The 12,158-nt window shown below is 44.5% G+C and overlaps 1 protein-coding gene across 3 annotated transcripts in view; it reads left to right on the plus strand.

Moving 5' to 3' along the window:
- Positions 1 to 12,158, plus strand: part of KIF5A (kinesin family member 5A) — a 259,310-nt gene that overhangs the window by 220,923 nt on the left and 26,229 nt on the right. For 2 of the 3 annotated variants that reach the window (XM_075337080.1, XM_075337081.1), the window contains exons 24-26: positions 1,517 to 1,537; positions 9,515 to 9,731; positions 9,888 to 10,038. In XM_075337080.1, coding sequence (XP_075193195.1) covers positions 1,517 to 1,537; positions 9,515 to 9,731; positions 9,888 to 10,038 — 389 coding nt within the window. The remainder of the gene's footprint in view (positions 1 to 1,516; positions 1,538 to 9,514; positions 9,732 to 9,887; positions 10,039 to 12,158) is intronic. The other variant, XM_075337082.1, reaches the window with a different exon arrangement.

The raw sequence follows: 12,158 nt of genomic DNA on the forward strand, positions 1-12,158 counted from the left end.
GAGGACCAAAATAGGTAAACTTGAAGGGCCCTACCATTGCCCCTACAGTCTCACCCTACCTTGCCGTGGAGGTTGGCACTCTAATTGGCGCCATCGCTCACCGATAACTCATCCGGGCGGCACGGTGGCTCAGTGGTTAGCACTGCAGTCTTGCAGTGCTGGGGTCCTGGGTTCAATTTCCACCAAGGACATCATCTGCAAGGAGTTTGTATGTTCTCCCCGTGTTTGCGTGGGTTTCCTCCGGGTTCTCCGGTTTCCTCCCACACTCCAAAAACATACAGTTAGGGACCTTAGATTGTGAGCCCCAATGGGGACAGTATTGCCAACGTATGTAAAGTGCTGTGGAATTAATAGCGCTATATAAATGAATAAATATTATTATTATTATCCTTTAAGACCTTGATGAGTCCCTAAACTAGATCCTATCAACAGAATTATCCATTATTCTAAGATCTATTGATTAAAATGAACTTTGTTCATTGGACAACCCCTTAGGCTATGTGTCCACGCTGCGGATTTTGCCGCGGATTTCTTGCGGAAAAGCCGCCGATTTCCCGAAAATCTGCAGCAGCGGCACTTCCCAGCCATTTCTATGGCTTTTTGGAAATGCTGTGCCCATGCTGCGGATTTTTCCGCGGCGGATTTGGTGCGGATTTTGATCCGGAAAAATCTGCAACATGTCAATTATTGTTGCGGATTTTGATCCGGATTTTGGCTTCAGAATTGGGAAAAAAAAATCCGCACCAAAATCCGCGGCAATTCCGTGGTAAATCCGCGGTAAATCCGCACCTTTGAAAAGGTGCGGATTTTGCGGGAAAGACGCGGATTTTCATGCAGAAAAATCCGCAGCAACATTCTACCGTGGACACATAGCCTTAAAGTTATAAATTGGGTAAGGGATGGATGTCACTTCGACAGTCCAGAGAAGACTGCTAATTGCACCATTAGCAGGCTCTGACACCATATTAGCACTATTTGAGTAATTGAATGGAGAATTTCTTCTAGATTCCTTGGCCCCGGGATATGCTCTTATGGATCAGTGGTTAAGCTTCTTTGATCATAATTCTATTTTCGATCTTACGCTGGCTGCTTGGCATATTCACATTTCAGGTAGTTTCTGCCATAGAACATGTATTACATCTTTGTAACCCAGCAAGCAGATTATATCTCTGTATTGAAAGCCCCAATCAATGACTTTTATTTTTTGTAGAATCTATATAAAAGCCTGCATCGCCTTGTCTTTCCTGCGTAATAGCTTTCCTGGACCTGTTCCAGCCGCCATCTTAATATAAATTCAATGAATAATTGAAGCTCTATTGCTATATGTAGTCCGCATTCTCTGCAGCAGTCTCTGTCTCCATCAGAAGTGCATTATCACCCTTCGTCCATTATTTCCATTTGTTCCACATTCTGCTTTTTTTTTGGTTTGCACGCTCAGTCTATGTGGAAGTAAGCAATCTCTTTTCAATGACTCCCATTTGTATCCCCCATTCCCTCCTTGCTGCCTTCCATTTAGCTGGATGACTGGGTTTCCAAGGTACTGAAAGACATTTAAAGAGATGTTTTCCTAACTCCAGGTCCGCTGGCCTCTATCACTCCTGTATCTAAATGGATCTCCAATAAGTTAGAGATGCTCGTGCCTCTCCTCGTATGGAAGGAGGGATTTTATGCTTATAACCATTCATTTCTCGAGCTGTAATGGTGGTATACACCTTGTTGTATGCGACTGACATGGAGTCAGGAAGCAGCTCCTTCACATTATCACGCGGTGTTAGTGAATGGGGCTCGCAGGACTCCGCTCTCCATTCCTCACCCTCCACCACATTTTGGGGATATAGAGTTACGCTCTTCATACCTCATGCACAAAAACATCACTCAAAGTGGTAAAAGTTCTCTTTTGTAAAGAAGCTGACCATGGATATTATGTGTTTTTATGCTAATGATGTGAAAAAATGTCATTGTTCAAGCCACGGTTCAGTGTTCTGGAGGTTCTCTCATGGCTTTGCAATTTCTTTAAGTAATCTACAGCTGCTACCGGTAATTGTATTTTTATAGATGCTTGATATCATGTCTGCACATAACCTAATAAGAGAGGCCCCTTTCACATGAGGGTATTCGCCCGTAAGGCTGGCTTCACACTGTGTTTTTGCCACACTTCACTGTCTCTATCAGGGTTTTCACCTGAAGTCCTGAAAAATGGGTTTCGGACAGACCCATCTACGGGTACATTGACTTTAATTAAAGGGAACCTGTCAGGTCCAATATGCACCCAGAACCACGAGCAGTTCTGGGTGCATATTGCTACACCCTGTCTAATTGTCCTAGGCTATAGTAGCATAGATAAAGAGATCTTTAGAAAAAGTATTTCTAAAGATCCTTTATGATATGCTAATGAGCACAGGGACTAGTCGCAAGGGCGTTAGCTCCTTCACTCATTTCACCCTCTTAGCATGTTAGCACTCCCACAAGGCGCGTGCCAACTTGCTATTCAATGCCCATTGCCCAGCATCATCAGCACTGACGCGCGTACCTGTGTCTATTGTCAGCCCTTCAGACCACTGGGCTTAGGGTCTGTGCGCACTAGACCTCTCTGAAGCTGAGACATATACACCCGGCTTCATAGTGCGCATGACCGGAAGTGTGGGGCATTCTGATCATGCGCACTGCTCAGCGTCTGAAGCGGTGACAACGGACACAGGTATGTGCGTCACCGCTGATGACGCTGGGCAATGGGCATTGAATAGCATGATAGCCACAACCCCTGTGGGCTGCTAACATGCTAAGAGGACAGAATGAGTTGCAAGAACTAACGCACCTTGCAACTAGTTCCTGCGCTCATTGGCATATCATAAAGGATCTTTAGAAATACTTTATCTAAAGATCCCTTTATCTAGGCTACTACCGGTAGATACAGGGACGGTTAGGCAGAGATTAGCAATATGTACCCAGAACTGCTCGTGGCTCTGGGTGATTATTGTATTATTGTTCACTTTAAGCAGTCACTTTGTGCTCTGTCTGACCTCCATTTTGGCATTATGCACACTTTTGTGCCCACCTCAAAACAATGGACATTCCCGAAACGCAGGTCAGACAGAGCACACAGTGACTCCTTTAGCTTCATTACAATCATTGGTCCTGTTGGTGGATCTTCACGATTCTCATTTTACAGATGGAAACCTCGACGGAGCCACTAACGTGCGGCAATATTGCATTTGTTATCACACAATACAGATTAGTAATGCACAATGTGAATGTATCAATAAATTGGATACATCAATACTTGATCAGCTTTATTTTCATTTATTGCCTTTTTTTCCATTGGGAAAAATATCAATAGTAATATTGATAAATGCAAATACTAATCAAATAAATACTATTGCATCTGTAGTTTACCATAGACGGTAATGTGTGTATTCTGTCTATTTCAGTCCGAATAAAACAGATGAAATGCAGATTAAAAAATACATTGTGTGAAAGAGGCCTATGAGCAGCAATAAGGCAGCAATCCCATACTGAAGCTTAGGGTACGCTCACACGAGCGTGAAAATCGGACGAGAGCAGTGCGAGAAATTCTCGCATTACATTCGGACCAATGTTATCCTATGAGTGCGAGCTGTTGGTCAGCTTTTCTTTCATCCAGATTCTGGATGCGAGAAAAGCGGCAGCATGCTGTGTATTCATACGTAAAACGTCTCTGACTCGCCAATACAAGTCTATGGGTGTGAGAAAAAAACGGACGGCACACGGACGGCACACGGACCATCCTAGTGACATCCGTTTTTATGAATACAATTCTATCATGTAGCATAGAACACTGTAAATGTTCATGTTATTGACTGTAAATGACTAATAGCTGCTGAGAAAAAAACGGATTGCACACGGTCAGCATACTGACAGCACACTGAGAGCACACTGATGACAAGTGAGAAAAATTCGTCTGACTCTCGCAAACGAGAATGGGACCGTTTTTTAATACGTTCGTGTGAGTCCAGCCTTAGTTAGATCATCCTCCTCTAGTGTGCAACATGGACCTCGGAATTGCACTTCATAGTTCCCAAAAGTTCTCATCTATATTGATTATCTTTGTATGGATCAATATTATGACTGCCATTATCCCTATTATGACTACTGTTGGCCTTTATAGGACCCTTTCTGCCTCCAAATACATGACAAATGAAAACGGCAGAGTTCAGTGCTAATGAAGTGCATAATCCAAATACCTGGGGTGTCAAGACGCCCAAACAAAATTCCAAGAACAAGAGGAACAAACATAACATACAAATCGCTGTGACCGTTTGTATTTTAGGTACCAGTCCTTAATATACTTAACATAATACAACTGAGAGTAAATAGCCCATAAAGTAATCACTCGGACTTTGATAATGTCGAGAGAGAAGAGTTCCACATTTCCCAAACTTTGTTATATTTCTCAGGGCAGCCTCTATTCTGATACACCGCCCGCTCATAGGGAAGCATTGCGTTCACTAGTTCAAGCCCGCACGTATGGTCGGGGGGGCTGCCCATCCACCAGAGGGCATTGAGCTTCCTGGCCACAAAGAGGGACTCCCACAGAAACATTTTGTAGTGATGAGACCAAGTTCCCTCATCCAAGACTCCAAATAAGCAGAGTAATGGATCGAGAGGTGTAGGGAAGGAGGCCAGGGAGGATAGGAGTGCAACAACCTCATGCCAAAAAGCAGCGATTACCGGGCAGCTCCAGATCATGTGGACAAAGTCCGCGTCTTCCCCATAACACTGCGGGCACTCTGATGTCTCCCGGTGTCACATCTTGAATAATCTCAGTGGGGTGAGATACGCCTGGTGTATTATATAGATTTGGATCATTTTTTTATTGATTGACGAGGAGACCTTAGTTGGTGATTCCAAAACCTCCTCCGAGTCCTCTCCCTGCAGATGATATAAAGGTTTGTTGGAAAATATTCAGTATAACTTGCATTTTATTGTATCTACTAAAATCTCTGGTGTTTGCATGCACACAAGTCAAGTGGGCGGTCCTACTCGGTGATTGACACTTATCTCCGCATGCAGTCTTATATATTTATCTCCGTATCCACAGTTTTATTTATATATATATATATATATATATATATATATATATATATATATATGGAAGACTGTCGATCACCGCATACTGGTCTCGCATACAAACATCAGGATTCCAAAGAATAAAATGCAAGTTTTACTGGAACTTATCCGGCAATAATGTCTATCAATTAGCTCTACCCCTGCTCTATAACATCCCGCCTGCAATCAGATACTGTTTTCAACATTACAGGTTCCCTTTAATATTATGAGACATAGACTTTCCTTGGTTGGGAATGAAAATGCAGAATTCTGCACATAGTATGTACTTTACATTGTACTGTGAGTCCATAGTACAAGAGTCCTGAAGTCGTGCAGCTAAAGCCAATATCTACTTCTTGTCAATGGTTTATTAAAGGTTATTATGAGGAAGGACAGAGGTTTCTGCAATGTTACACTATGACTTATTCTCATTATACTATTAATTCTATACTTTCTCATCACTTTTCTTGAACAGCCATGGTTGTTATAAGCGTTGATAGCATTATTGGTCATTTATTGTTTTTTTTTATAAGATTCTATATTGCTCATATTTCCTGGCAAGAGGTGGGGATCTGACTGCTACTATCACATACTGTGTCACCCATGGCTGGCATCCACTAAACTCACCAGCTTCTCAATGCTTTGCCTGCATGTCGTTTATAACCTAAGTATTGGTGCATGTAATACTGTATATACGGTACGTACTGCATCAGATTTCACATCTCCCAAATCTAAAAGCTTGCAAAGGTGGTTCAAGTCAAAATAATCTAAGTATGTATTTTCTATATAGGCTGTACTAATACATACAGTATTCATAGAGAACCTGTCAGCATAAATTTGTAATGTAAAGTAAGACATGGCTGTAATGCCACTGTAATACTGATTACATTGATACCTATGGTGAACAAATCCACTTTGTGTGAAGTTTTTTGCTCATTAGATTTCGGTGCACAGGGGCCAGACTCTACATTGGATGTACTCCTCCCTGTCTTTGATTCCTCAACCTCTCCACTGCCTCCGGTCTCTGAATGAGTCACTGCTGAGATATCTAACAGAGGATGCAGGTCACTTAAAAAGCAGTGACCTCTCATTTAATGACTGCAGGTAATGGAGGGACTAGGGAATCACAGACAGGGGGGTAGACTCCGAGAAAACACCAAAATCTAATTAGCAGAAAACTGTGATTAAAGAAGAGCAAATTGGATTTCTTCACCAAAGATATTCGTATTACAGCACCATTACAGCTATGCCTTACTTTATATTACAAAATTGCACTGGCAGGTTCTCTTTTAGTTGATGATTGATATTAGAGAGTTAAGTTCAGTGATTTCCTATTACAGAGACAGAAGGATAAAATTGGGACTGTCTTATACACTTAAGCGGGCTTTACACGCTGCAACATCGCTAGCAATTGCTAGCGATGTCGAGCACGATAGCACCCGCCTCCGTCGCACGGCCGATATGTGGTGATCACTGCCGTAGCGAACATTATCGCTATGGCAGCGTCACACGCACATACCTGCTCTGCGACGTCACTGTGACCGGCGAATCGCCTCCTTTCTAAGGGGGCAGTTCGTTCAGCGTCACAGCAACGTCACAGTAGCGTCACTGAACTGCCGCTCAATAGAAAAGGAGGGGAGGAGATGAGCGGCCTGAACATGCCGCCCACCTCCTTCCTTCCTCCTTTTCCGGTGGACGGAGGTAAGGAGATGTTTGTCGTTTCAGCGGCGTCACACATAGCGATGTATGCTGCCACAGGAACGACAAACAACATCGTACCTGCAGCAGCACCGATATTATGGAAATGAACGACGTGTCAACGAGCAACGATTTTGCATGTTTTTGCGCTGGTTGATCGTCGCTCATTTGTGTCACACGCTGCGATGTCGCTACCGGCGCCGGATGTGCGTCACTAACGGCGTAACCCCGACAATATATCGGCAGCGATGTCGCAGCGTGTAAAGTACCCCTTAAGCCTGCTTTAAACGTTGCAATTTCGCATACGATATCGTATGCGATTTGCAACGCCCCCATCGTATGTGTGGCACGTTCAATTTGTTGAAGTGCCGCACAAACGATGAACCCCCGTTACACATACTTACCTTCCATACGTCCTCGATGTGGGCGGCGAACGTCCACTTCTTAGAGTGGGAGGGACGTTTGGCGTCACATCGACGTCACGCGGCAGACGGCCAATAGACGTGGAGGGGCGGAGCTGAGCGGGACGTAAACATCCCGCCACCTCCTTCCTTCTGCATTGTGGGCCGGGAGCCGCGGGACGCAGGTAAGATCTGTTCATCGTTCCCGGGGTGTCACACACTGCGATGTGAGCAACCCCGGGTACGATGAACAATCTGATGTTCAATTCGTCAGGAATGAACGTCGCTGTCAAACGCTACAACATACCTTACGATGCCGGATGTGCGTCACTTACGACGTGACCCCGCCGACACATCGTAAGATATCTTGTAGCGTGTAAAGCAGGCTTAAGAATGAGGCAGTGTAGTAGCAAATTTGCCCTTCATCAAAATACCAGGATGCAAATTTTAAGAATGGATATAATTAAAGATATTACAATGTGTTTTTATTCTAATTATAGGAGCTTATTTTCATTGTGCTATATAATTTAAATTGGTCACAGGCCTTTATTGTTTACTTTTTATGTTGATCAATTTTGGGAAATGTGAAGGATAAACTCTATAAATCGTTGTATTATTATTCCTACTGCTGCTTTTTTGTTACTTCAAAATGATCCCTAACAGGTTGCTAACCATGCTTGGACTTGTACTGCATCAGAAGTTTCAAGTCAAATGCAATTTTAGCTATCAATGATAGGTTAGTAATTGATATATACACATATTTTTGTATTACAATATTATAACTTCTTGAAAGATAAGCTTTCTACCTTTTTTTGCATTTCTATACCTTAAAGGGGTTGTTTGGTCACAACATATTGATGACTGTACCGCTGCGTCCCTGCACTCCTTGCTCTCCTCTCCTGCAGGGACTCCCTGTCACAGCCGGCTCCCTCTATGCTGCCCGGTGTCCCTGCACTCCTCCACGTGGGTGCCTCCTTCTTCCCCATTCCCGGAGTCTGTGCGCGTGTTACAGGTCCTCCGTGGGCGCTCCCTTCTTAAAAGGCGAGCACGCCACTCCTAGGAAGTGCCTCTCATCCTATCGCTGAGAGGCACTGGGTAGTTTAGGCACACTCCTACTAGGGGGGGATGCCTGTGGAAAAACCTAAGTTTAGTCAGTTGAGTTCTGTCTAGTTAGTTGTCAGGTCACCCTGTTTGTCCCGTCCCGTCCTGTGCTGCTTGTACCTGTTTTGTTGTTTTGTTCCTGCCTGTACCTGGTCCCAGCCCATCCTGCTTATTGGCACCTGGTCCCAGTCCTGTTCCTGCTTATACCTGGTCCCAGCCCGTCTTGCCTATTGGCACCTGCTTCCAGTCTCGTCCCTGCCGATGCGCACCTGTTTCCAGTCCTGTTCCTGCCTGTACCTGGTCCCAGTCCGTCCTGCCTATTGGCACCTGTTTCCAGTCCTGTTCCTGCCTCTACCTGGTCCCAGCATGTCCTGCCTGTTGGCACTTGGTTCCAGTCCTGTCCTGCCAGTACCTGTTACCAGTCTGTCTTGCATTGCTGGTACTTGAGACTCTGCCTGTCCATCCTGGCTGTGCCATCTGCCTTGTTAGTGACTTTGCCTGTCAGTCCTGCCCTATTGGTGCTAGAGACTCTATCTGTCTGTCCTGCCTATGCTGTCTGCCTTCAACCACCCTGGTGGTCATTGTCTGCCCCTGTTCTGGGGGTTAGTTGCCACAGGCCTGGTCCTCTACCTCACGTAAGGGTATGCCCAGGGTCTCCCTGCGGTCCAGTGGGTCACTTCAGCTCACTGCTTCACCATTCTCAGTGGTGAGCGCTACAATGACCTATCGATAATATAGGTAATCAGGATCAGTTTGGTGGAGGTTTGACACTCTGCATCCCCATGATCAGCAGTTATCTAATGCAGCTACAAGGTATTATAGGAAAGCTTCTATTCTCATGTATAGGACGTGTTCTGCAGTACCTGGCAGGTGTTGCGCTTTGAAATTCTGTTCAGTGTATTTATTTCCGTCCACTGCGGGAGCAAACAACATCCGACCATGGAGATGCAGGTGCAAACTTCTAGCGTGCTTTTTGTCTGAATAATGCAGGTAGATTTTGCTCTCTCTCCTAATTTCTATTCTACGCACACCATTACCTTATATAAGTGCTGGCATTATACCATTATGAGTACAGTATTTATGCAAATACCTAATATACACAATATTTGACCAAACCAATAACTGATGCTGTAGCTTGAAGAAAAATAAGGATGTCATATTGTCTTCATGTCGTCAGTCTCCTCACATGGTCATACTTCCAATCTCTCACTTTGTGCTGTGCCTTCCAGCTGGTTCGTGACAATGCAGATCTTCGTTGTGAGCTTCCTAAACTGGAAAAACGTCTTCGGGCTACGGCTGAGAGAGTTAAGGCCCTGGAGGGTGCACTGAAAGAGGCAAAGGAAGGAGCTATGAAGGACAAGAGACGGTATCAGCAGGAGGTGGACCGCATTAAGGAAGCTGTACGCTACAAGAATACAGTGAAGCGCACGCACACTGCACAGATTGGTGAGAGAATATTCCTGATGACAGTTCTGTTATTCTCATAATGTTAGAATACAACAGTAAATCACTTCTAGGCATTTACAACCTAATGATTTCTTGAACACTGGCTTTCTTCAAGTAAACGCCATTTGCTTAATTGTGCTTTCTTTTTTCTTGCAGCCAAGCCCATCAGGCCTGGACACTACCCTGCCGCCTCCCCCACCAACCCCTATGGAGTCCGCAATTCTGATTCACTTAGTTACACTAACAACATCTTTCAGCAATACCAAAATATGTACATGCATTCATCCAGCCCCACCAGTGACACATTGTAAGTATCAAAAAGATTTTTTTTTCTGTATATACACTGGAGTATTCACTATAGTTGTTTATCAATACTCATATCTTTCCATCTGAGACCCCACTGATCACTAAAAGGTGGGGGCAGAAACTCTGTGATCGCTAATGTAGAGGAGTATGGGGCATTCAGCCATGTTCTGTTCTCCTACGAGATAGTCCTGGAAATGAACAGTTCTCAGCTGAGCGTTTCTGGCCGTCCATGGTAGTATTTGGGTCTCAGCACCCAGAACCGCAGCAGCTAAGGCTAGGGCTACACAGCAACACGGGTCACACAACAGCAATTCCCAGAAAAGTCGTGAAGCTAAGAACATTTGTGCAACTTGTTTGCGCTTTACTGTTGCACGACTGTTTTAGAGACACAATTTTTCTACATTAAAAAAAACAAATTGTGACTGAAGTCGTAGACATTGAAGTTTATGGCAAGCGAGTCACGTGAAACTTGAGACCAGTGAACAAATTTGGAAACCATTGTGCCTGCGCCTTCCAATTGGTGTCAAATTGCAGCTCGCAATGCGATACCATAGGTAATTATTACAAGTGATGTTGTAATCCAACACTTTATGTCAACATCTCTCGTTGAGCCTGGCCTAGAGCTTCTGACACATCTACACGATATGATGGAAGTTGTCTGAACTTAGCCTGTAAAATATCTGTATACCATTTTCTATATACCAGTCTCTTCATTTCAGTGTTTGTCAAATTACTGCGTCAGTTCTAAAATTGTTCTTTCCTTATATAACTGATCTGATAAATATAACAAAATGACAACATTTAGGCTATGTGCGCACTAGAGCTTTTTACCTGCGGATTTACCCGCGGATTTGCCCCGGAAATTTCTTGAGAAATGTCTGCAATCAAATAAAACTTTTTTTGTTGTCTATTTTTTAATTACTACTGACTGGGTTGGTGATGTCGGGTATCTGATAGACGCCTGACCTCACCAACCCCAGGGCTTGATGCCAGGTGACATTACACATCTGGCATCAACCCCATATATTACCCCGTTTGCCAACGCACCAGGGCGCGGGATGAGCTGGGGCAAAGCGCCAGGATTGGCACGTCTAATGGATGCGCCACTTCTGGGGCGGCTGCGGCCTGCTATTTTTAGGCTGGGGAGTGTCCAATAACAGTGGACCTCCCTAGTCTGAGAATATCAGACCCCAGCTGTCCGCTTTACCTTGGCTGGTGATCCAATATGGGGGGGACCGCACGTTTTTTGTTTTAAATTATTTATATATTTTAAAATAACAGCGTGGGGTGCCCACTGTTTTGGATTATCAGCCAAGGTGAAGCTGCCAGCGGTGGTCTGCAGGCTGCAGCCGTCTGCTTTACCCTAGCTGGCTACAAAATATGGGGGGACCTCACGTCGTTTTTTTTTAATTATTTATTTATTTTATGGCTAAATACAAGGCTAAGCACCCTTTAGTGCCACATGAAAGTCACTAAAGGGTGCCAGCTTAGAAAATGCAGGGAGGTGGAACATTATATAGGTTTTTCTCATCTATCTATCTATCTATCTATCCATCTATCCATCTATCCATCTATCCCTCTATCTATCTATCCATCTATCCCTCTATCTATCTATCTATCCCTCTATCTATCTATCTATCTATTCATCTATCCATCTATCCCTCTATCTATCTATCTATTCATCTATCTATCTATCTATCTTTCTTTTTCGCTCCTAATTGGGAGACCCAGACAGTGGGTGTATAGCTACTGCCCTCTGGAGGCCGCACAAAGAACTACACTTAAAAGTGTAAGGCCCCTCCCCTTCTGGCTATACACCCTCCCGTAGGAGTACAGATTCCTCAGTTTTAGCTTTGTGCGCAAGGAGGTCAGACACGCACGCATAGCTCCATTGTTTTTAGTCAGCAGCAGCTGCTGACTATGTCGGATGGAAGAAAAGAGGGCCCATACAGGGCTCCCAGCATGCTCCCTTCTCACCCCACTGTATGTCGGAGGTGTTTGTAAGGTTGAGGTACCCATTGCGGGTACGGCGGCAGGAGCCCACATGCTGATTCCTTCCCCATCCCTTTTTACAGGGCTCTGGGTGAAGTGGGATTTACTGGTCTCCAGGCACTGAGACCG

The sequence above is a fragment of the Anomaloglossus baeobatrachus genome, chromosome 2 (genome assembly GCF_048569485.1).
Source record: "Anomaloglossus baeobatrachus isolate aAnoBae1 chromosome 2, aAnoBae1.hap1, whole genome shotgun sequence".
NCBI classification, from domain to species: Eukaryota; Metazoa; Chordata; class Amphibia; order Anura; family Aromobatidae; genus Anomaloglossus; species Anomaloglossus baeobatrachus.